Source organism: Pseudoliparis swirei, chromosome 2 (assembly GCF_029220125.1).
Source record: "Pseudoliparis swirei isolate HS2019 ecotype Mariana Trench chromosome 2, NWPU_hadal_v1, whole genome shotgun sequence".
Lineage (NCBI taxonomy): Eukaryota > Metazoa > Chordata > Actinopteri > Perciformes > Liparidae > Pseudoliparis > Pseudoliparis swirei.
Genome location: NC_079389.1, coordinates 10,769,646 through 10,797,122, shown reverse-complemented (window position 1 = coordinate 10,797,122; position 27,477 = coordinate 10,769,646). Strand labels below are relative to the sequence as shown.

Genomic DNA, 27,477 nt, shown 5'->3' with positions numbered 1-27,477 from the left:
TACAGGTACATAATGTATTTGATTTGTTTTACACCCCGTGTTTTGAATCATGAAATAGTACATATATGTTAGTTATGGTTATAAACTCCACCAACAGCTGATATTGACAAACTCACGGGATAAAAAAAGAGAATTACCAACACTGACACATATGCCGGGTATTTTTCTCATTAGTTAATTTGCACAGAAACTTCCCATGCATACAACACCTATACTAGTTCATAATTACATGAAAGCGGATGTTTAAACACAGCTGTTTACTTCCTAATTTAAAAAAAGTATGAATTAAAAAGTTATCATGGATTATTCGAGGTGTTTCGGTGAGAGGAATGAAATAAAAAGTAAGCCATAAAATCATTCTCTGTAAACCGCCGCAAACTGAATTAATTTCACTTTATTGTTGTCAAACACCAGTGAAACAAAGAAGTTATAATTTAAATTGTCATGGCTCTGACACGGTGTTCCACACACAAAAGCTTGAAACGGAAATAGCACAGGCTTAAATGAATTACACTATTGCAAATTTAATTAAGTACAGTTACAAAATATATCCAGTTTTCAGCAAAAAAAGGTATAACGACTTTATTTAGTATTTCAATAACCTTCATGTACCTTGAAATTCAAATACATTTAAATTGATACACACATATACACATGTATGTGGTGAATTGTTTTTATGTATGCTGTATATCATTAGCAAATGTACAATACGTACAGCTATGTGCAAGTTTATTCTCTGTACATGAATATGAAAAGTAAAAACTCTGATTTTTCTTTTCTTAAAGTAATCCCCTCATACTTGGATGTGGATTGCAAGTGCACATACACACACGATAACATGCGCACTACAACAATTTACAGGAAATAAAGCAATTTGTTAGTTTTAGGAAATTAATTGGAATTGCTTCGGTGCCTTTGTGAAACATCTTTACAGCAATTCAATGGACAGGTGGTATTGTAAATAAACAGTACGTTAGTATGAATAGTGGTTTCCTTGCCTTCAAGGTGCCATATTTTTTTCTTGACTTGTACTTGATAGTGTAAAGACAGTCTTTGTGAGCTAGACTGCTCGGATTCAAGGGCACGCATATTTTCTTTATTTTATCTTCTTCTTCTTCAAAAAAGAAAAAAATAATTTTTATCCACAAATGCATGACATTCAAAATGACAGGACATAAGTACTACAATATGTAGCAATGAGGTAGAAATGGTTATAAAGAATAACAGATTATAGAACTACATAAAGATGGAATCAAAGTCTGAAGCAGTTCTCAACAAAAAATGATTACAGATATACTGACATATTTAGGAAAAAAAGCAATTCAAGTGGCTGAGTTGGCGTCACTGTGAGACTCAATGTGCTTCTCATAGGTTCTGCTCATGTGTTGGTTGTGGCTGTTGGCCCTTTCATCCCATCACCCTCAATAACAAATTATTATGTTACATCTGTTTGAAATATACACCCTATCTAAATAACTGCCATTGTCTTCCTAATATCAGATGTTGCTGTAAGGCGTTTCACTCTCTAGCTGTGATGCAAATAAAATCATACAAATGTAACTTATTATCTATCTGCCTTGTATTACAGTGTGCTCTAGTGCCCTGTTAGAGACAATAGTAAAAAAACATTTTTAAAAAGCTGTTGATGTCAGAGTGATTACAAGTACTACTTAATTTGAGTTTTCCCCCTTTTAACATATATCTCTTGGTAAATTCATGAACAGTGATCCTCTTAATCTTGTGAAATCTGTTATTGTTTATGGAACTGAGGGTTCCTTATCCCCTTCTTGATAAAAAATGTGCTATGAGTTTAATTACTTCTTAAAATTATCAATCATGAACACAACACAATTATAGTCTAGCGTGTAACACAATTTGTGGTATATGACAAGTTCTGCTTTTTTGAATAGAAACAAATTAGCCAAGTTTTGATTTGGTCCCCAGGAAGGGGTGAATGAACTCCATAAACTAATAAACTCAGACCAGACAAAAGTGAAAAACTACAAATGTTTTACAAAACCTACATATATTTTACATACTTGCGATATAATAACTTGCAATGCCTCGTGTCCAATGTCCACAGATCATACTGTGGTATTAAGGTCACTGAAACTTCCAAAAATAAATCACCCTATTCAAAAGTGTTCAAAACTGTTTCACTTTGGCTTCAAGCAAGTTCTAAACCAATAAACACCTCAAAGTGCATTCACAAATGATAAACTAGTTAAGGGGCTTTTTAAAAAGTATTTTACATGATTATTTGCCTATTTTTTCTGTTTAACTACACATTTTTCATGTTTGAAACTTCCAAATGGACTTTGCTGGACACTTTAATGAGTAAACAAATGTGTCTATGGATCCCCTGGATGTTGTGTATGTATACAGAAAGTAAAAAAGGTCTATGTTTAATTAACTACGTTTGTACAGTATTTATCAATCAATCAATATCCACATTGTATAATAATAAAGAACACGTACAACATGTGCAATAGGCAACAAAGATGAAGGGAACTCTTTGTAAAAAACAAACACAAGGTCCTTTAGTGCCTCTGCGGTACACGTACACCTACAGTGCTATCTACTTCAGTGGCAGTTTTCAATGTGCGAGTGCTTTGCTTTCCTTACTGCACAGAGGACATATTACATTCAATAACATTGCTTACTTGCCAATTCAGCTGTCAGTCCTGATCTTTCATTGTCCCAAAAAAAGTTGCATGGAAATATACTGGTTAATGGCAGCAAGTAATGATTAACAGCAGTGTAAACATACAAATGTTTAAACATGTAAATGTGAAAATTACAACATTTAGTAAAAATAACAGTTTTGTGTACAGTCAAGACATGTTCTTAAAAAGGAATGCCACTCAATTCATGAATGTTACAGTTATGACCTAAGAGAGACAAACCAATATTTTATATTATCATAATGGAATTGGTTTCAAGCCAGATGATGTGTACGAACAGCTGTCACATTTGACATCACATATTCAGGGGCCAAACAAGCAATGGCAACAACATCCACTGGTGAATGTTAGCTACTACAGACCAATGTGTCCTAAGGCAAAGGCATAGTGTATTCCAGACCTGATATTCAGTGGTATTCCCCTTTAAGTGCATTATGTGGTTCTTGGGAGTTATCAGAATGTAAAGCTAATAGATTTGGTTCACAACAAAACACTGTTTGGTGTTCTCTCAAAAGGTTTCCTCTTAAAACAAGCAAAATAGGTGCTGACATTGTTCACGCTTGATGTATGTGACTTCCAGAGATAACCAACAAACTGAGGTAGAAATTAACTTAGGCTATACATAATCCTTAGGTTTCATTAATGATAAAACATCAGAAGGATGGAATGAAATAGCTTGGGGCAGCTGTCTTCCTAAACCCCAAGATGTTTGTCTGCAACTTTTGAATTTCTCTCAGGTCTGCATCACCACAAGCTAAAATAAAGAGACCCAAACTAATTACTTTTTTTTCTTATGAATAAACCAGATTTACTATCATACATTCATTGTAGAAACCGTATAATTTCATTCTGAGCTTTTTGAGGTATTGTATAGCTTTAGATTTGTTCGATGATGGAATTTCAGATGCAAGCCAAATGCTTTTGCAGTGATGCGTTGCCACAAGCGTATGAGGTACTGTACATATCATCTTCACTTTCCTGAGTTTTAAAATAGAGAAAATCAAAGGAATTAATGTTAGAATTTTACATTTATGTGAAACACTATGAATTACTATTGAAACAGTATTCTAAAAGCATTACATCGTAATTTATTGTTTAGACTGAGGTCATATTGTAAAATAGTATTTGTTGATCTTTAGTGGAGAGTACAGCAGCCAAATTCACCTAAATGTTTGCTAGAAAACAAATCACATTGTACGTAAAGTATGTCCATGGTATTGTAATTAAAGGATTTACACATTGATAACACCTATGTCAGGTAATGAAGCCCAACTGAAATTATACCAACACATGTAGTTTACCTCTAATTAACCACAACTGTTCACAGAGAGCACAAAAGACACAGCTGTAGAACACAAATGTAAAACAGAGAGCACATTTTTTGTCTCATTTTAAAGCTTAAAAAAAAAAATATTAGCACATGTCACCAATGAAGATTGTGAGGCAAAAAGAACAAAAATACTTAACAGCACCACCTTAGGCACTTGATAGCAACACAATCTCAAGATCAGCAGAATAGTGTGTGTGTATATATATATATATATATATATATATATATATATATACACAAAAAAGGGGCGGGAAACTTCTTCAAAATCGTTACAGTTTTAGTGAGAATCTGAAGTCAGCCACAATTAACGTTTACAATGTGTGATGTCCAGACTGTCATATTTGGTCAAAGGGCAATCCTTTTACTCTATATAGTATTTTCATGTCACAATTGTTAATTATGTTTCTCTTTCATTGAAGGTCAACAACTTGTGTATTGAACTACAGGGTTTAACGACAGTTTAAAGACATTGTGTTTGATGAGTCTTTTTCATTGACTGCAACCAAACGTTTTATTCCACTCAGTGTACATGTCAAGTTGTTTTTGTGATATGCTAGGCTGGAATTTGCAAAACACACTGTCAAAGTCTTGGTAGGAGACTGGTCTCATGAGAGTGGGGTGGATGGTTGACAGGTTAGTACCAGGAATGCCATGGAGAGGACCTACCACAGCCTGTTGACACAGCTGAGCCACATCCAGTCCAGAAAAGCCCTCTGTCCTCTGAACCAGGAGTGACATCTCTTTGTCACTAAGACAGTAGTTGTGCTGTGAGAGCAGTTGGCTGATTATCTGGTGTCGTGCTGTCCCATCAGGCGAGGGGATGAGCAGTCGCTTGGTAAAGTACCTCCGTAGGGACTCTGGAATCTCTTCAGGCTTATTGGTGGAGCAGACCACGAGGACATGGTCCTCAGCGGAGGTCAGAATATTGTCAAGCTGCATGAGGAGCTCAGTCTTGAGGCGGTTCAATGGACTCTCCTCACTTAGCTGGTCTGAGAGCAGCAGGTCCACCTCTTTGATGAACACCACTGCTGGCTGGCGACACCGGGCCACCAGAAAAGAAGCTTGAATGATCTTGTCCCCTTCCCCTAGCCACTTGGTGACCAGAGCTGAGCTGCTGAGTTGCAAGAAGGCAGCCCCCAGTTGGCTGGCCATGCAGTGAGCTAGCAGTGTTCTACCAGTTCCCTGAGGTCCAAATAAAAGGAGGCTCCGAGGTAATGTGGTAAGTCCACTAAACATATCTGGCCTTAAAATGGGCCATATTATCTCCTCTTTAATGACTGCTTTGGCCATATCAAGTCCCACAATGTCGCTCCAGTCCACTGGAGGGCCTTGCTGAAGAATTTCTGTGGTCACCATCTCCACCAGGTTGGAGTCACTATTCTTCAGTTGTTCCTCTGCAGCATGGATGGACGAGGTAGCTGCACCAATGCCAGGCCCTGTTAGGGAGTGAGAGAGGTGTTGTGTGTGCTCTTCAGTCTGTTCGCTCATGACAGGGGATCCAAACTTGCTGTAGGACTCGGTTCTGAGATCACCCACAGAGCTTTTGGTTAATCCATAGGATGGGGGAGTTAGTGCTCTGCCAGAGTGTAGAATAAATGTTCTTTCTTGATCAGAAGACATTGGCTGTTTGGTTGGCTTGAATGCTAAAGACGATGCTTCAGCATTTCTGTCAAAGCCACTGCCCCTGTTTGAGTCTAAGACACTGTCTGTTATTCTGTACATCGGGCTCTGTGAAGAGCGCTGTTGGTTGTAGTTGAAATTACCATAGCTAGAGTCCATATCTTCATGTCCACTCATGTAGAAAGCTTTTCGTTTTAACAAGTTGGATGAGCTTCCGTTCAAAGGTGTTGGTGCAATTGGTGTATGGTTATGGGACTGGTAGGTGTAGCCAGGCAGGGTGGAAAGAGGGATTGGTGTCGGAGCTGCGATACCGGATGGCAGATAAGCAGAAGCAGGGGGTGCTCCCCCAGGGCTATAACCAGGGCCAACAGCAGTCTGAGAAGGATACCCTGTTGGAGGATAATTGTAGCTGGGAAGGTTTGGAGACCCAGTGTTGTAGCTCGGCACTAAGGTAGGGGGAGGAGGTGGAGGCGGTGGTTGTAAGAGCCCAGCACTGTGCAAAGGAGAAGGGTGTGGGGAGGGTAGGGCGGGAGTACTCTGGCCACTGTAGCTAGAATGCAGGTAAGAGCCGTTGTAGCTGGCAGTATATTCCTGAGAGGGGAGGCCTGAGTGGAGAGTAGTGGCTGTGTGGCTCCCACAGTTACTGCTGGAATAGCTAGGCTCAGACAAGCTGCTGGCCACCCCCGGGGAGCTGCCTATGCTAGCCGACACATCTGTAGGGGGTAGTGCAGCTGTCATTCCAGCTTTGCTCACAGATATAACATCTGGAGCACAGTTCATTGGGTAAATCCCCTCCTGCCAGCACTCATTCTCTGACTTTCGTCCATTCATGAGTCCAGTGGTGCTATCAGAGTAAGAACACAGCAGGGCTCTCTCATTTGGGCCCTCTAGGATCCCGGAGTACTTTTCTGCATATTTCTTAAGCAGATTGGAGGCCGTCAGTGCAGAGATGTCATCGTTTGCCCATGCATACTGGTATGTTCGTTGTAAGTGGCCCCGATAGGCCTCTACTTTGTGTGCTGGCGAGCGGGTAGTGGATGAGATGTCAAAGTGTTGTTCAGCCCATTGTGTGTGCTCTGGGGTCCACTGCATCTTTAAACCTGGATATTGTGCATAAGGAAGAAATATGTCAAAGTAAGCATTATATCATCAGTAATAATCATTGCAAATAATATTTTATACATTAAATGTTCTATAATAATCAAATAGTAATAGTAAAATACTGTGGGAAAAAGTATATAATACAGACATTTGATTTTAATAATTTGGGAGAAAAACGATGAGAAAGTGCAAAGAAAAGAGGGAGAGGCTTTTCTGACATAATTAAGGAAAATGTTTAAAGAAAACCGGTCCAAATGTCTCCCATATGTCCAACAGACAACACTAACAGAACACACACCATGGTCGGTATGGGTAGGATATGGGAGCCGACACCTGGTTAGCGTGGTGTAATCCAGCCAACACAGAGCAGAATGACACAGACATAGCAGGTCAGTCTATAATCCAATTCTCATCTGAGGCATTCTGAGACAGTTTCAAATCTGCTTGGAGGAGCGCAGCAAAGCAATCTTCCTTGGCAGCGCTCTGTTGCTTTCATCACACAAACCCCTCAGCCCAGCATGAATTACATCCACTTCCAGTCTTCCTACGACTTCCTAGTCCACAGAGTGAGGGAGGGGAGGAAAAAAACAAAACATGCTTCACTTGTCTTTTTCTCTGCGGCATCTCTCGGCCACTCTATTTGGCCTTGAGAGTTTGAATTACATGAATAATCAAGTTAAATCCTACAGTCAATCTGCAAATAAAAGACTTTACACATGCTGTCATCTATAACTCTGCTTGGGATTATCAGAGGCTGTACTTTGTGCCTCAAAGAATGTAGACTATTAAAGAGGTTACGGCATGAAACAATCAAGATAGTTCATAGAGCCGCAAATGTCTTACATCAACACGAATCGGACAAAAAGCTAAAAGACCATTTGAGAGAAAAATGCATTTAACTAAACTTCCCCTGCCTGTTATAATGGTCCATGCCTTTGCTAATCCGGCACTGCAGCGCTATTCTTTATACTTCAGTACGTTAAGTCCATATCACAGGATTTAGGCAACAAACAGCTACTGTCCAAAGGCAGATTACAAATGCAATGTTTGTCTGCGGATTCCCTTCTGACTCCCTTCCAGCTACTTGCCCACCCGCCACACTAGACACCCGGAGCTAATTAGCAGGATGATGCTGCACTAATTGTGTTAATTTACATGGTTTTAGTCAAAGAGCTCCATGCTATGGCTCACATGGTTGTCAACCATCCAAGCTAATGATTAAGAAAAAAAAAGCCTGAGGCAAAAAGCCCAGGCATGACAAATATGGTAGCCATACTGTGCTGGAACAGAATGGTTCATCAATTTACAGAAAATAGAATATGAAAACAAGTTGTAGTATCACAGGGGCAGTGACAAAGATAACTACAGATCGAAGCTTTACACTCATGTGTATCTGCAATAATTTAAGTATTAGTCACCCCCCACATTCTAGCTCAGCTGTTGTGTTAAGTTTGGAGGTGGGTGCATGTTTTAATTTGTTTTAAGTGTAGTTATCCTCCAATGATGCCTGTTTCTCTTGTTGCATTACAATACTATTAATAAGTGTTTATCTACATTATTGCTAAAATAAAATCAAAAGATGTCATTCAGTAGTTCATTTACACTCAAGGCACATTTTGTCAATAACAAGATTGCACACATCTTATTGAGTGTGATTCTTCTATTACTGTTAATCCTCTCTGAACAATGTGCCACTTTGGACAATCAAAGGACTACTATTCACTAAGTGTACTTGAGATCTTTGAGCATTAGGTATTTTATGAAATAGATATCCTCCAAGATGATTATCTAAGTACAGCACACTGTTAGAAACACACTCTACACTACTTAGAAAGGAACTCAAACATGATATTTGATTTTTGGGAAAAATAATTTTCATTTACACGAAAAAAGAAAAAAATTAATACAGAACATAAAAATATAAATACAAGAACACATATTTGATTAACTGCGTCAAATAAACTTGTTTTGCATTCAATAGCAATAACTCAATGAATGTTATCATATTTTGTAAAATGATCCAATGCCTCAACCAGTTTTCTTTTAATAATATATTAAGCACACGATTTGAAGTAGAATCAGACACTCAAGAGTTTGGTTTATACAAAGGTTATATTGTTGATAGTAAATGCATCCACACACAAATATGCAGATAAACACAAACACACACACACATCGACATAAAAGCACCCACATGCACACACAAGCAGTGCATTAGCGTAATGATCTTGTACTTTGGCATCACAGTAAAATGGTTGTCCTTTATTCCACCTGCCTGGAAATTCAAATAAAACATCTACAGGTCCCTTTGTCTTTCTTTGAAATGGTATAATTACAGAGCGCTCCATTAGTGGAATGTTTTCAGATAGCCTCGGGGCTCCAGCTCAAATTCCACTGATTAGCCACCAACAAGTACAGCCTTTGTTGGATCACTGTGTTTGTCAATTCATAGATCTGAATTGTCCTCTGGCATAAATCTTATAGACGATGTTAGGATAAAATACTATTTAGTTTGTCAGTCATCTAATTGATCTGTGTCTTAGAGGGTGAATCATATCTGAATGATCAAAAACACACATTTAGTTTGAATATAATATAATAATAATAATAATAATAATAATAATAATTCAGGTTTCTATAGCGCTTTTCTAAGTACCCAAAGACGCATAAATATAATATCATTAATATCATTTAATATCATTATAAAAATATCATTTTAAAGAATCATCCCTGGGATTAAAAGTGACAATTTATGTTTTATATGATTTACTTTAGAATATCTCACTCTCTTTGAAGACAAAAAGACCTGGTGGAGGCGAAATTCAATAGACTTGTGATACCATAGTGTTATGCTACTCTATGGTGTTTAATTTCTGGTTCACTTATCATTAGCGCTGAAACAGAGATGCTGACCTTTTTGGGAACTATTAATCTGGTAGCCTAGGCCGTTTTTAAGCAAACAAGAGTGAACCTCCACTTTGTCCATCCAATTTCCCAGCGCGTAAATTGGACCGCCGCTTGCACAATTCTCTATTCATTACTGCGCTGCTGAAAGGAAGCACGGCGGTTTTCTTTTCCTTTTTCTGCGTATACGTGAGTGTATGTGAGACACAGGGAGAGAGAGAGATGGAGTCGAGACACAGAGAGTGAGAGAGAGCAAAATGCCTTCCAGGAGGATTCCCAAGCATAAAGAGCTGGACTTTTCTTTTTCTTTTTTGGTTTGGGGGAGGGGAAGGTGGGAGGGTTGAGGCAGAGGGAGAGGGGGAGGGAAGTGAAAGCTGTCGTAATTGAAACGTGGCCTAATCAGACTCATTACCATTTTTACCAATTTGCACCATCAAAGATGCTTATTAGGTAACTGTGTTTAATAAGCCGCTCTTTAGAAAACTAACTGTAATGAGCTCTTTAAAGTCAGACTTGAGCGTGATTATGCACTGGAAGTGTTTTGCAGGGCTAAAGCAGACTGGTACATTTAGTCATGTACAATGTCATAATTAAGCTGCACAAACTCTGCACTTCACACCAAACAATGGTCCCAGCTGAGGCAGTAGACATGTTGAAAAGTATTTATAATTACTGATAATTACAACCCTGGGATTTCCATCGCCGGACATAAACATAATTATGAGAGTTTTTGCTTTTATTCTGCACACACAGACCACTCTACTTGACAAGCGTGCAAATATTGCAGACAGACAGTAATTACGTTTATAAATAAAAACAAGCTCATATTCATATTCAAATTCACTGGAGATATTCTAAGTAGGGGTGGGGCAAAACATTCGAATACAATGTGAAATGGTAATCGGTACAGCGATAGAGTCTCATTCATCTCACATATCCAGTTAAGACTATTTAAACTCAATTTAGAGCTCCATGCGGCAGTAATTCCAATCTGTAGACGACAGGGTGCCATTTAACCCCTCTTTTTGAAAAGATATGTCTTCCTCAGTCACTGTCTTTTACAGGGCTACTGCCCATTCATTTCACAGTCCGATCACCCGAGGCAGCACATTTCTAGCATGTTTCCACACTATCAAAATCCACCAATGCCAGTGGATTCTATACTTATTTAAGGTGACAAATAATTGTGCAAGCATGCACTTAAACAGTACGTTTATTGTAGTTGACCTGCCAGTCAGGGATACATATTCCTGTGTCAATGTGAGTTAGACAGTCCATTTGTAAACACAGGTTATTCATTCAAAGCAGCATTTCTAAATGACTACAATACAGTTATCTGTGCCACAATACTTTAGATAAAAACAGTGAAAGTAGGCCACACAAATGTTCCTGATAACCTGCTATTATTTTGCTAATAAAAAATAATCAAATAGGATTAATCTGATCCAATTTAAGGTTCAAAATAAGATAGAATGTTAGATATTAGAAGACATGGTTTGATGTTGTACATCCAGAGATACTTGTTGTTCTCCGTTAGTCTTTTAATTAATGTAATGAATCATGAACACAATTATAATGAAAATTAAATTAATAACAAATGTTCATCATAACCTGCGAGAGCCTTAAATTGTGCAGTTAATGTCACAATGAGAGAAATATATTCATTAAACAATGAAAACAATTTGATAAAAGCAAGCATAACTAATTAATTTACTATTAGAAATAATCGCGCAGGAATTCACCCAAAGCAATAACAGTTACATTAATGATAACACATTTGAAATATCCTACTATGATATCCCGTAGAATACATTTTGGGAGATGATGTTGGCTGGTGTCTATTGAGTATTAATAAGTATGCATTTATTTTAGAAAACCACAAGTCGTCTTATTTACCTAGGTCATCTCATCAATATGGGCACAATGAGGTCCCTGTCTTGTCAGTTTGTGTAAATACCAGCAGTATGAATGAAATACATGTTGTATTCCTGAGCAGTTTGCATATTATTTTCAGATAACACAATCAAAATCTGGCACGGTGACCAGAATTATAAATACTCATCACTACTGCTAAGTCACAATAGTTATCACAACACTTGTTACTTCTGATAACCAATTGCTGAGTCTACATCCAAGTTGTATGTTGAATTAAATTAGTCTATTAAACACCTCTCCTGTTTGTATACATTTGAATTATAAATGTCACCAACCACAGTACTTTTCCTGTTTGCAACTAATATAGACTCACATTAAAAAAAAGAAATAAAAATAAACAAATTGGTTTTGTTAAAGGCATAATTGATTTAAAAATACACTTTGTTAGAAGTAAATTTGCAGTTGTTTGTTGGAAACCCTACGAGGACAATGCATTTGCTGTGACAAAGGATAGTATTATATAACAATTGAGAAGTGTGAAGTGCTTAATTAAAATACCAGTTGTATCGGCAGCCAGAGTAAATGTACTCCTGCATGACTTGTACACAAGATGGTGGAGAGAAAGCCTGCTCCTGTTACAACATGACTATAATCTACTAAGCAGCACATTAGTTTACCTGCAGCTTGTAAGAGCTGGTAACTGAATAAAACTGTGAAACTGGCACAGCGCTGTTAATGATTTGAATACTTCATCTGAAATGTAATGAAAAGATGTTAATGTTCCCACTTAGAAATCATTTCATAACTTAACTGTACAAATGCATAATTTGTATTGTAATGTACTGCTAAAGTAATCTGAAATGTTGCATCATTCTGCTGGAAAGCATCATGTGTATATTATTAAGCACAAATTGGTCCACATAATATAACCATTATTGAATCCTGTTGGAAAATCTTTATTAAAAATTCCAGTGGACAGGTGTGAAAAAAAACAACGTTTTGAGTGATTTGCAAAACACTAACTCATCTGTTGACCAGCTTCCACAGCATAATCATAACTTGTTTATTGTTTAAACAAAGCTTCTGGTTTTTGGTAGGTATACAGCAATATCGAAGAGTAGGCCAACACATTTTGTCGTGATATAAATAGATATATATGGCAAACTTCACAGTAGTTCTCAGTGAATGTACACAAATGTTGCAATCTTCAATTTGATATCATAATATATTCTTTGTTACATACCCTGGATTATCTCAAGTCCCACAGGTTTTTGGACTAAACTAATGATAAACACTTTTGGCTGGAGGGGAACATATAATTTGTCATTTTTCACCCTGTAACACAGTAAATTGTGAAGTGAAGAGATTCTGGGCACTGGGATTCTTGTGTCTCAGTGATGCTAATTAAACCATGACTTTTCAGGCCAAAAAGCCCCTGAGGCTACATCTTCCATTACTACCCTAAGTATTGCTAAATTCACACACATGCTAAATTTACAGCGCTCTACTCATAAGAATAACTTGTACACTGAATAACACTAACACAATTATGGGAGACAGGCTTCCTGGTGTTCTGAAGTGCATATGACTGATTAATACTCAAATGGCTTGTTAGTTAAACAAACACAGTTGAAGCGCTTGGTAAAACTAGTTTAACCATAGAGACACATTACAGGTATATATATAGAGGCAGTGGTTTTTGCGAGCCTCTATGAACTTGGCTACTCTGCCTCTCACGGGTTCACTTACACACTTCACACGAGAAGAGAGGCAGATTGTGACCTTGCTACACGAAGGCTCATTGACCAAAAGCTACTCACTAACATCTTCGATCCCCACCGTCCTGTTACCCAGAGGAAGACCCCCATCAAAGAGAAACCCACCGCCCCCACCCCCCACCTGAAAACTATAAAGATTTTTATCACATTTAAAACATCTTGGCTTCTACTATGAGGCAGCGGTTTAATGGCACCAGGAGCCAGTCGTCTGTTTTACAAACCAACAGGCCGCGCCCCATTGGAAATTAACAGATTATCTTGTTCACTGGTCCGATTCACAACTGTGATTACACTGCCAACCATTAGACTTTACAGCCACGTTAACCTGCAAGACAGGAAGGAAATCACATTGTAAAAAAATCTCATTCTTCACAGTGTGATCCTGACGTACGTATCAGACTGTACACAGCCAGTTACATTACTTCCATGATTCACAGAGAAACGGCTGCTGAAAGGCTACTGGAGAGCAGCCGGTTGCTACACAGCAATGTTGAAGTATTTATACACATTAAAGATAGAGCATCACATACTGTATGTTCATTGATCAGATGGTAAACACTAATACAATAAACAATAATAATAAAGTTGTATTCTTTCTCCATGACCAAAACATCAGACAGAACACAAAACAACAGGATCTAAATAAAGTGTTGAATTGAAACTCCTGATTTATTTTAATTCGCCTAAAATCATTCAACGTAATTACACCGAAATTAATGCAAATGCATTCGTCGATAACATAAGCTAAATTAAGAAAATTGGGGTGATCTGTTGTTCTATTTACCGTTTCCTACTTATTAAACTGATTAAAGGTTCAAATGGAAATCAAATTGAAAATACCCAATTGAACAGAAAAAGGACGTTTGCTTGTAACCACTGCCGGCTTTCCGTCGAAGAATTGTGAAGCATTCTGCGGTATCGACTGCAAGTCTCAAAGAAGGTCACTTCTCCAACACAGGCCAGACAAAAGGTGAAATGAGACAACTGCAGCAGTCTTAGGTCAATATGAAATAGAAATCTTTCAGCTATACTGTAATAAAGTTACTGAAGTGCAGTAGTGAAGCCATAAAGGGGAACTTTTACAAGGAAAGAGCTGTCTGGAAGATTGGTTCGCCCACTGGCAAACAATGACTTCCAAGAGCTAAGGTGCCATGGTTAGCACAGTACATGGAGCTGAATTACAGCATTTGCTTGTAAAAGTTTTAAAGGTATTGTAATATTTCTAAGCATTATGTATGTGAAAAAAAATATAACAATAGAAAAGTATTTTACATTTCCTTTTAAGTAGTTGTTAAGTGGTGAATCACACATTCATATACAGTATGTATACCTTTTTTGTTCAGCATTTTAGACATACTATATATTTTGGGGCAATATCTATTTTCGTATGTTTTGAATCTTTCACCACAATATGAGTTTATTTGGATGGGTTGAAGGTGACATGGCCAACAAAATAATAATAGAAAGACAGAATATTTGCACATGAAGAGTGACTCTCCCCTAAAAATAACTGCAGTATTACAAAGGAAATATATTTTATTTCAGATTTGACAAAAAAATTTCTAATCAATATTAGTAAGTCCGTAGAGGTAGGAGGTCGGGTGGATTGATATGTCAAACAAATGAAGGACTTTCACGTATGTGACCACTGTTCATGTCCCATGTGAAACTTAAAGTCATTGTTGACTTCTTTAAATCTCATGTCAAATGTTTAACACATACTGTACATACAGAACTTAAGTTATGATATGATATGATATGATATGATATATACCTTTATTCGTCCCACAGTGGGGACATTTCAAAAATCACAGCAGCGGTGCACATCAGAGCATTAATAAAAATAATTATAAAACACAAAACTAAATACTAAAAAACTAAATACTAATACTAATACTAAATATACAAGGGGAAAACAAAGTAAAGTGCTGAGTAAAGTAAAGTGCTGAGTAAAGTGTTGAGTTTGCCAGGATCTCCAGCAATCTACTGCAGTTTGTTGCGCAGCCTGACAGCAGCAGGAAGTAAGGACTTGTGGTACCTCTCCCTCAGACACCGGGGATGAATCAGCCGATGGCTGAAGGAGCTGTGCAGAGCTGCGAGAGTGTCATGCATGGGGTGGGAGGTGTGGTTCATCAGGGACGAGAGCTTTTGCCATCATCCTCCCTTATGTAACAATATATATTTTGTATAGCCACACATTAACCTTCTATTTAACCTAAACAACCCTAAACATCACCAAGTAGTTCTGTTGTGTTTTTGTATTGTTTCGTTTCAGTTTACAACGTTAACCACAACTTTAAATCTGTAATTGACGGGGAGATTTAAAGAAGTCACAATTCAAGCTATATTCAAAACTTTAGCTTTAGATGCAAGATGCTTTAATATAAGTGCAATCTATATTCTTCTTATCAACCACTTCAAAGTATGTACAATGAAAAAAGGTAAGATGTAAACACACTGAAATTCCCAAAGAGTAGTGTCCAAATTGTGTTAACCCACTAAGTCTTGTTCTCAAAATCAACCAATCAGAACTAAGAGGCGTCCGTGGTCGCTATCCATCCAAACTAAATATTTTTGAACATTCTTGTTCGGGAGTTTCTTGTTGTGAGAGAGCAGCAACCCTATAGCATATTCTAAACTTAGAAAGAAAATATGATTTACAAATATTTCTCTTTTAAATTAGTATTTAAATGGCCTAAACTGTTACACAACATTAGTGTGCGTGTTGTAGCAGAGCAATACTGTGATCGTTTCTGTTCTTAATGACAGCAGTCATTGAAGACAACTTCAAACACTGCGAGGCCGGTGAACGACAAAGACTTGGCAGAAATTACTCAGTGGCCAGATAGTAGGAGGGGCTTTGCAATGGAAATTATTCTGAAGTATTCCTCAAAAGATTAGAAAAAGAAGGAATGAAAAAGGTTAATCTGTGGCACAAAGCCTTTTTTGTTAAAAACAGATGAGATAATTAAATTTAGAGGGAGGCTTTTCAAACATGTCTATGTTCTGTTTGTTTAACTAAAACCTTGTTGGTGCTGTACATCTGTTCCTCGAGTATGTTGGGAAGAAAAACAAACACAACAAACGCATTTCCTACATTTCATTAAATCAACCTCAGTATGCAGTTTAAAGCAATGATTGTTCTACATTGTGCTGCATTTGCATGTACAGAGTTCAACCAATTAAAAGCTAATTAATTCGACACAATTCTATTAAGCAACTAAATCCACTCATCAATGTACATAACCTCGGGTCACCCATTGCTCAAATGTGAATTGGCTCTTTGCATCACATAGACAAGAGAATAGCACAATAGCTCACAAGAAACACAATTGGCACTGATATATTTGAGGGAGCATGAACTCATCAGTGCTGATAGATTTTACTTCCCTGGATAGAAAGTGGAACCAGGACGCGTCACTTGGACATGCAGCTTTCTCTCAAATGATCACTACTAGGTTGAGAGCAAGGTGTTCACTGTTAGGACTCACAAATACTCACATGAGATACTGTGACCATACTCCCAATCTAAATATCTAAATACTGATCACATGTTTAATGCTAGTAATACTACTATACCATAGAACATATCTGAATCACTGTTCATCTCTGCGTAACAATGGTTACCATCATGAAACACACGTCAACATGAAAATCTGCATTCAAACTATGTTGCCAGAATTATAAAGTAATTGGAACCAAAATATAAGCTATATATATATATATATATATATATTAGAAAGTCAACCTTAAGTGCATCTATTTGAGTTTGTATATTCTAGGTGCCACATGAAAGCGCTCGAAAGAAATACAAAATAGACTTGAACACGAGTGTGAAGGAGTATGTGTGGTACTTGGAAATAGTAAGCACTTCTTGTGTGTGTTCATGTTATGTGATTTTTTTGCTTTACAAGCCATAGTTCAGTGCCTGCTCCTTCTGCATTTTTTGGGGGGGAAAACCTAAACTTGATTAATGGACATTGCTGTGTGAATCTAAACTACTACCAGCTACCATAACAGTTATTGTATTGACAACCAATTCACATTTTATAATCTCAAAAACACTTATGACAAATACTGTACATGGTACATGGAAACTCAGCTAAAAAATATATTTTGAACTGCTTTTTGTGACCAAAATAGTAATTAGGCTAATATTTGTTTTGCTCCTTGGCTTATAAGACTTGGGTGAAATCTTTCAAAAGGCGTGCTTGATTCTTCAAGTCTCTTCCATGTGTTTGAAATATGTAATAAAAAACAACAACTACTCCACAGTTTATTTGTAATGTTTCGCCTCTCTTACAGGTTATGTGCATACTGTTAAACAAATCTGCCTCTGGCTACTGCGAGATCCCTTGATGAATTGTGAACCGCAGACAGTGAAGAGTCTAAGTATACTGCTCCACTGTGTACAAGGCAATTCGAACAGCCTTGCTCATTTGGGTATGCATGAAATAACAATATCCTACTGGGAGCATTCTGAGTTTCAAACATTTGGGGTCAACTACACGAGCAGATTCCACATGTGCAGCCCGTGGCCACTGAGGTCTGGAATCTACCTCCCTCCTAGCTGGGTGACGTTGCATGTTCTATTTCCAGACCGAGGGTTGAAGTGAGGCTGCAGGGAGTGTAACACTGACCCACATGACCTGTGACCTAGAAAAGCTGCCTGAAGCTCTGCACACTAAAAACTCCTCACTCCTTTTTTGCCTTTCAAAGACAAACAAAACCTTTGCACATAGCATGTGTCTTTTCATGCCAAATGATTTGCATCCTTTTTATTCACATCTTTGACTTGTTGTCAATGTATTCCATGCTTTTGTGGAGTCTGGTGCTCACTCTCTGAAGTCTCAAGTGGGAAGAGGGAAAGGAAGTCAAAGAGAGCAAAACTACTTTACTTTCAGGCCCGGTGTCGACAGGCCACATGTCTCCAGTCATCTCTCACTAGTTTACATACATACCATGACACTTCCTCTCTCTGTGGGAACCCGTTGTCACTGCTTGGCCGCCAGCAGAGGCTGACTGGGTGCTAGATGGGTCTCCCCCAGGTACCTCTAGGGAGCCACATTAAGCCTAACTGACGGACTGACAGGAACACGCGCATGCCCCCCCCCCCCCCCCCCCACACACACACAGTCCGTCCCTTGCCCAAGCACTGACTCCTCCAACAGTACGCCAGCTCACATGTTCCCCAGGCATGGCACACTTTGCATAAAGCAGTGACTTTGCTCTACATCAATTTTTTTCAGACACAAAATAATTTTTCACCCCTCTAGCCTCTCCATGCTACATGGAAGTTTTGAAATGAATAATGGAAACAACAGAACAGAAGACTCATGGGATCCATTTAAAGATGTGGGAGAGGCGATGCAGTCAGGGTTTTGACTGCAGAAACATTGTGCTCCAAGTCAATGATGATCTGCTATTGCTCTGTACTATAGAGAAAGACTCCTGCTGTAAACCGTGTGCAGGCCCATTAATGCCAACAATAACATCACTTTTAAATTAGGAGAAAAAAAAGAACTATACAAATATACTTTCCGTTTTTATTCTCCCCCAGGAGAAAAAATGGTTCATGGCCAAACAATCAGCTAAAGACTTGAAGGTATTCCCTCACACACTGGAATCAAACCTTTTTAAACCGAACATGAGCCTTTGTTTACTGCACATAACATCCGAGACAGCAGAACTGGACACATGGCTCGATTTCCTTTGCTAGAGTGGGAGTTTATACTATGTTTAGCTTTCATCAGCAAAACCTTCGTTTGGTATTTCCACCTTGCCTCCCCAGATACTTTGAGTGGAAGCGAGCGTGGGGCAGTCCAATGTAACAGCTATTTTAGACCCTGCAAAGTCAACACCACTCCCTGAGGTGATTTCCTGATAATGAACACAAAAGAAGTGTCAGCCCTCATAAAGCTCTGTGATGATGCTCACCTCTTGAACGCTTTTTTATATTTAAATTAATCTTATTCCATGTGGACACTAAGAGGGACTGTCAAATAGGCCACACGCCACGCAGCCAGACTCCTCGTGACGATTCACTTACACCATGCAAGTGAGACTCAAGTTATTCGAAGGGAAACAAATAGAAACGGCTTTTATTAATTTAAATTGCATGAACGCATGCATTAATCTTCCAGTAATCAAAATATAAATGTTGTCTTATTGTTTCAGATTTAATTATAGCTCCCTTGAAGAATTAACCAATTTGCCGCATGCTCACAATATGCTAATTCTAATATGCCGGGCACTATAACAACAACATAACACGCTCACATATCCAGTCGTTCTGCCTCACCTCTACGCATGCTGCTGTGGTCACGTCACAGAGTCAGCCTTCCCACAGCCTGACACTTCAAACCTTTATGGCAGTGTACTCACCCCTCTATCCACTGTTTCCTTCCCTCTGCGTATCCCCCCCTCCCCCCCCCCTGTCCACGCCACCAGGCAGACCTCAACCCATCCTCTCCCGTCGCTGGCACTCAAGGCCCCCTCTGCCAGCACTTGGCACAATGCCGACCTGTCAGCCAACCGACTCCACAGAGGATGAATGAAACACTGAGATCCTTGCAACAAACCACTGATAGCTCACATCTCGTCAGATCATCGCTTTAGCTAATTGTCGCAAATATCAATTTCAGACAATTAACATGAGATGTGATGACCGGGACAAAGAAAAACAGTCAAAAGATTAACGTTTATAATCAAAGCAAATCCTCGCATGCTCTTAATTCAAGCATGTATTTCAATACATGAATTATAACACTATTATCTTGTCATACAATGACAAAAGGAAATGGTTGTAACACAGAGTTATTCTGTGAGACAAATGTATTCAAAATCTAATTTTGTTCGTGCAGTTAGACATTTTATCTTTTATCACATTTAGAGCGAGTCACGTTTTTGTAGCTCAATCAAAGCAGTGGGATCACAGCTTCTAGCTTTTATCGTAAGCATCAAGACAAATTTGAGACTACTGACATTTGTTTGTGTGAAAATACTATATATATTATAACATAATATATGTTATACATGTATGTAATATATATATATGTATATAATATATACATATATATATATGTATATATAATGAAGCTGACAAAGGTTTTCTTGTTGAATGGGTTTTCAGTCCAGCTAGAATGACGGCCTCGATGGCCAGATTAGTCAGACACGGTTTTGTGGGAACACAAGAGGAATTTCAATACAGTAAAATATTGAGTTTTCTCTTATCCTCTTGTGAAAGACATGCTGCTCTCTCACAATACAAAACGCCCCAACAACATGCAATACAAATAAAAAAAACACCTTGGAAGAAGGACGGGGAAAAAAACCCTCTTCACCAAGGTTATTCAATGGTAAGCAACCGTACTCAGGCACGCAATGACAGCTCAAAGTGCCAAAAGTCATGGAATTGTAGATTTTGTTAATCATAGTCCTTGTTGGTTGGATATTCACTGCCTTAAAGTAATAATAAATAGTCTGGCCAAAGACATAATTTAAAGATATGAAAGCAGATTCAGTCATCACCTTGTGTGAATTCTTATGGATACATACCATATTCAGACTATTGTCCTAGAGCTGTACCTGTGAATGATTCTCCCAGTCACAATACTGCATGATAAATCATTTTAAGAGCCTTCAAGTAAATTTCTCTTTTTTTGGAGTGTGCTGCACACACTACTGCAATTTACAGCCAGGAAACCAACAGTCCACGACATGCCACGAGGAATGATAAGAAGACCTCCAATCTTTTTGGCCATTAAAATAAATCAGGAATTTAGCATGCTAATTAAAATGTAAACAGTGTAATGAGGACATCAGTGATTTAGGCAAATGTCTCTCTGGCTGCCACTGGGGGTATGATAATTACAGAGGCAATTCTATGAATGCACATGAATCTCCTACAATCTCCCAGATTAAAAGCCTTCATGCTAAACCTAGTTTAGTACACCTGGGGATTGTCTATTCCTGCCAATCCCCAACAGGCGCGGAGCTGCCTCGTCTCCTTATGAGTGCACAGACACCTCGTGTGAAGGAGATGAAACAAAGCCTCTGTTTCAAAGTGTTGACAATGAGGAGAACAAGGAGTTTAAAGAAACAACTGCCATACTCGTTCTAAATAATAATGTCTGGCGTATATGGCCTGAATAGATCAACCTTACACCATGACTTATGAACATGTTTCTGTTTTAATCAATTTTCAGTGAACCCTAAGCTCTATAAGCACATTGTGCATGATGGTATGGATCATAAAAAAACATAACAGGATGTATGTGTGGATGATCAATTTCTTAACAAATGTAATTAAAAAAAGACAAAGAGAAAAGAGCATTGTGTCCTCCCTCAAACTGGTTCTTGAAAAAAAAAACATGCACAAAGAGAAACAGACAGGCAAACACACACATACTGCACATGCACACTCACAATTAGGTACACACACCTACTTGCACATAATTAAAAAAATGTAATATGATAAAGTATATTTAGATATATATATATAGATTGTATTGTATGTATATATATATATATATATATAGATGCAATACAATCAGAGAAATATGTGTTGCTGCATTGAAACTGTGAGACAAAATATAAAACTGTTTCCCCCCCCCCCCCCCCACTAATCTGTGTTAAACTAAATTAAACTGTAAGTATTTCTGTTTGAATTAGAGTAACAAATAACACGACAGGTCTGCAGCTCGAAGACGTACGAAGGGGAAGAAGAAAGCAAAGCAGCCAATGGTAGGCGAATGCATTTTAGAAAATGTCCATGCCATATGCTGTCACTCAGAGAGAGAAAAAAACAAGTCTGAGCAGACAGTCGCTGTGTCTAAATGAGATGGTAGAAGGAGGAGGAGGGGAGAGAAAGGGAGGATGTCAAGGATTCATGGTCCTTCATCTTTGCAGTAGAGCAAACACGTCCCTCAGTATAGCAACAGACAGCTGCCGTCACTTTCTAATGCAGTCCAACTTAGATCACTGCAAGAATTGTCAGCGTAGAGAAAAACACACAAAGATAACACAGCAAGCTGCCATGAGGGAAACGGCAGATATGTGGATACAAGAGAGAGAGAGAGAGAGAGAGAGATAGAGACAGAGACAGAGAGAGAGACAGAGAGAGACTAGGGAGAAAGAGAGGATAGGGCGGGAGGAAGACATAGAATACTTAGAAGAAAAAAGATTGGAATGTTTTTGTCCCTTCTGTTAACATCTTACTCCATTGGGAACTCCCTCGCTTTTTATCAGAAAAATAGGAAAGACACCACATGAAATGACAATCCTCCGCTGATCTCTAAACATATTGTCAAGGGGGGCTGAATGGAATTTCTCATAGTTATATTAGTTACTGACAAAAAGATCCATCTGTAAAGATTAATACTTCATCAATTTACAGACAGCGTTGCAGACATCCCAGTCTGTTTACACAGAATCAGCTCGAGGTATTTAGGAGCTGGCTTTAATTGTCATCATTAGTGCGCCCACTGTATATAAAGTGTCGGTCCTGTTGTGATAATGTTTCAAAGCCATGCTGTCAATTTTAGCGATCACTAAAAGTGTTACACACTTTTGATTATGGACAGAACATTTAGAGCAGCTAAATTGCTTCACACAGAAGCATGTCACCAGCAAGTCAAAGATTGCATAGGATGCATATAATCATGATTAGTTTTTTTCTTTGCATTATTTGTTGGTGATTAACCCAACAATGAATCAAGGATATACCGTACTATATATGAAATGGACATAACGCCAGATTATGTAAACAATTAATTTTTGAAAACATTGTTTGATTCTCGTGGTGCAGTCAGTATACGATCAATTAAAGGCTCGCAAAGCAGCATTTTGAGAGAGATTAAGACATTTTAAAATGATTAAAATGTTTTCCTTTGTTTGCATTTGTGTTCATTACATGACTGAACATAGAAAGTATACTTGTAGATCCTTGTTTCACTAGAAGATCGCTGAATGTAATTATTTACTGTGGTTTACTTCACACAACGCATTATCATTATTTACAGACACATTTAAAAGTGTGAACATGTGTGACACTCAGTAAAGAGTGTGATGAAAACGGGGGGTCAGCATCTGTCGTCAAATTTGGCTCAGAGATTCACGTCAAGCAACAGCTTAGACTGCTATCATAGGAAATAAACAGAGCTGTCAGCTTCTTCCCATGCACATCGGAGGTGTCTGAGGTTAAGTAAGGACCTGCAAGAGCCCCCTAAGACACTGCAGGAGCGCAGACAGAACCCTGCCAGGGTTTGAACTCTAATAGATATTCTCGGATTGTATTTAGTAATTAGGATACCCAGTATAAAAATCTCAAAGAGTAGTTTAATGAATGCCAGACGATTGTATTCGCTGTGCAGATGCATTCTCTTTTTTCAAGATGAACCTCACTTATACTGGAAACAACTCCCTCTAAAATTAGGTGTGAACATACTGCAGCATAAAAACAATTGCATCCGTGTGTTTTAGTCTCAAGTGATAATGAGACTGCAAATATAAAATGTAACATTTAAACAGACTGCACAGGATATGCATGCTGTGGATCCAAATTTAAATACCATTAATTGCTTAAAACTATTTGCCGCCCTAGCCATATCTGCTCAAATTAAAGTTATTCTGTTATATATAAAAAAGTAAATACCGACCACACATACAAGGAGTGGTGGTGGAGGCGGGGGTGGTGGTAAAAATCGGACTTAAAAAATGTAACACCCACTTTACAAAAACACATTACAACTTAACACTCAAACATAATGAATGTGCTGGTAAATGTAAATTGTGTTCTCACTGAGTGACGGATGCTGCAATGCTGTTATGTTTTGAAGAGGAATGAAAACATACTTCAGCTCACTGCTGATGATGTTAATTTCCTCTCAAAGGAAAACATGCAAATGAAATGTGTGGACACAATTAAGAAAAGTGTCCTATTGAAGCGAACATGGTTCGCTGAGGACAAAGTGCTTGCAAAAAAGAGACAGCACACAACTTGTTACTCCTCCTGACTTTGTGTCCAGGCTCAGATCTATTTGCTGGCTTGTCGCAAACCATTTCCACTGGAACATGAACAACAGCTATTTCTGACGCAGCCTTTGATGTCATCTGTGAGCAATTTTAATGAACTTTCACTCGTGAATGGTTGCAAAGTGTGAAAAGGTAAATAAAAGTGCACGGCAACTTCATTAATGAAACATAAAAAAGGGCAGTTGTGAGTTTTCCTAAAGGTCATTCTAAATTGAATAGGGTGTTTCAATAATTACCTTTACAATAATGATATTGTCAACATATTGTGGCATTGCTATATTACTAAGTATTAATTAAATATTGTTGTTGTGCTATTTACTTTTTTTACATTTAGAATAATTGAAAACAAGGCATCGTTTGTGACTAGATATTAACTGTGACGCTAAATTCATTTTATGAGAGGAAATACTTTTCTCAACATTTGCAAGAGATCCATGTCATGAATTTTAAAACAAATGACATTTTGCAACTGTCATGCTAATATCTCGTACACATTTTTTAAGGGCAATATTTAATTAAAGGCTAAATGACATAGCAGACTGGTCTCAACACACACAAGAACAATTGTTTCTAAAAATAAGGATTATATGTGATCTCTTAATGGAAATGTGTTACCCATCACATCCATTAGAAGGGAATGTAATATTGTTCTACATGCATAAAAACATGAAAGCAGTGCAATGAGCGAGAACAAGTTAAACTGCACATAAATGATGTCAGAAACCAAACCAATGTAATAATAATGTGCACATTCTTAAACCTTTACAAGATACTTTGAGCTTAACTGATAATGCCACTTGTATGAAATAAATCACACAATGTGCCCTAATCTCTGGACTGTGCTCATTTCTTATAATAACCTACATTAAGTAAACTGTTGAAGATGACCCACACATGCACGAAGACAAAAGGACATCACTGCATTGACATCCTCTTTTTTAATGAGCTATGACACAGATGAAATAAGAACAATAATAGTAATGATAATTGCAAAATGAACATACCATAAATACTGGAGCTAGTGATCATGTCTTCAAGCCTAAAAACAAGAGGAGAGGGGAAAACAGCAGAAACGGGATTTTCACGAGGAGGAATTCCAAAGGTTGCCTCTCATTAAAGCCACTTTTCCCTCAGCTATCGGATTTCACAAGTTTCCAAAGCGCACAGTCCCTTGTTCTCTCCTCAGGTGTTCATCTGGCTCGTGTAATTATGGACAATTCAAACCAAAAGGAAACGGAACATGCGAGTGAAATGAAATCATACAAAAAACAGACGCAGGAAACCACACGAGCTCGGCTGGAGCCTGTCACTTCTTACGCGAGTTGCAACGAGAGGATAGGACGCGTGTGAGAGAGACTGTGGATGACAGAAAACACACATTTCTCATGACGCCCATTAGGGGAAGCAGCTAAACCAGCATGATGCCCCCTCCCTATACTTTTAAAACAGATCACTTGCCAGCATCTAACCTCGCGCCCGCGGTTACCGCGGCACGTCTTATTCAAGCAGACGTGCGCAAACTTTTCGTTGCAAAGGAAAGTTATAAAAGAGGCTGGCCGCAGACCCAATAAGTAACAAACTACGTAGAGGGAAACTACGGCGACGAAAAACTTCAGAGCGTTTACTGAGTGCTCGAAAGCGAAGGCAAAACGCAGGATGAGTGGCCGCGGACCGACTGCGCTGCGGAACTGTGATGCGCGACATGGTCTCTCTCTCTCTCTCTCTCTCTCCCGCTCCCTATCTCTCTCTCTCGCTTTCTCTGTCTCTCTCTCTCTCGTTTCTCTTTGACTTGACAACATCGCGTATTGACCGGATATACGACTTACCTGTGTAGGTGCCGGGGCCGCGTCAGGGTCTATAGTGCCATCGAGTCGGTGAGTGCGCAGAATGAATATGGCTCGCTGAGGTTAAGCGCGGCTGCTCGCCATTTGAAACCATTCCAAGTTAGTGAGGGGAAGACTGAGCACAGCCTCTGCCATGTTGGAATTCCAAACCCTGGACAGCTGCTCCGCGGAGTGAAGGCAGCGCGCTGCACACTGCGCATGATCTGTGCAGCGGCAGCCAAATTCAAAGAGAATCAGCCCTAATAAGCGGCGCTTCACAAGTGTCATGACAGCATTTAGCTATCGACTATTGATGTAGGGTATTAACAATGTAGCCGAACTGATTACATACTGTCTGCACGCATGCTGCCTTCTTCTGCCTTGTACCTGCACTGCTGGGCATTCACAGCAGCATGTGCATGTGTTTGTATAAGAGCCGGGACACATTCCTCTGTAGGCCTATCTGTAAACATGATGTTTTGTTATTGGACATCTTTTATATAAATGGTCCCGCATTGCATGAAGCCTATATCTTCTACTGGCAAAGGTCAGCGTTGCATGTTCCTCTGAGTAGGGGTGCAGTTCTGTGCGTATGCATGGGTACTGGAGCGGACATATGATGTGTGTGCACACGGTTCACTTGTGGCTCGTTTCACTCTTATGGTGGCAAGTTTACATTTCCATTAAAAACAAGACATGGATGGAAGAGTTGCTGCCTCTTCATCTTAAGGCGACCATAACAGTAAGGGGTGGGGGGACCGATTCTTTTCATTCGCTGTGCCACTTTCTATGTTGTCGTCCATGTGAGCAGTAGTTAACAGTGAGTGGGACAAGTTGGGGATTCTCGATACAATTGACAGACTGACCTGCTACATAATGGACACGAAAAATAATCGTTAAAATGATTAATGCATTCATTTCTGCCCACAGCTATAGACTGAGAAAACACAATTTAATTATGTGTGCCTCTCAGAGGCTTCTGGCAGCTTTTAATGTGGAATGTTTCATTGCATATTTCTCAATGTATGAGTTGACATTGTGAATCAATCAACACATGCTAAATGTCAATATGACATCTTTGGCTCTCCTGCATTACACACGCTTTAGTGATGATTGGATCCTCAAGCACTTAAAATATAGGCTATATGAGTGTCAACCAGATTATGCAACTGTAAATATTATATTTCCTCACTTGGAGAAGTGGAGTAACGCATTCTGATGCACACAGACAGCGAGACACCTATATGCCTGTGGCAACAAAAGATTTCGAATCAAGAGTTAAAAATGTGGTAATACCTTCACTTATTTGCTAACCAGCAACTAGCTGT

At 38.6% G+C, this 27,477-nt stretch overlaps 1 protein-coding gene across 2 annotated transcripts; it reads right to left on the bottom strand.

Annotated features, from left to right (window-relative positions):
- On the bottom strand, window positions 1–26,257 carry fign (fidgetin). 2 transcript variants are annotated; one of them, XM_056436212.1, is made up of 3 exons: window positions 26,153–26,257; window positions 25,331–25,365; window positions 1–6,734 (listed from the first exon to the last, which is right to left on the bottom strand). In XM_056436212.1, the coding sequence occupies exons 2-3, from the start codon at window positions 25,353–25,355 to the stop codon at window positions 4,504–4,506; spliced, it is 2,256 nt and encodes a 751-aa protein (XP_056292187.1). In that variant the 5' UTR covers window positions 25,356–25,365; window positions 26,153–26,257; the 3' UTR covers window positions 1–4,503. The 2 variants fall into 2 exon arrangements, with proteins under 2 accessions (XP_056292187.1, XP_056292194.1); XM_056436219.1 differs by lacking the exon at window positions 25,331–25,365.
- Window positions 26,258–27,477: the final 1,220 nt, after the last annotated feature.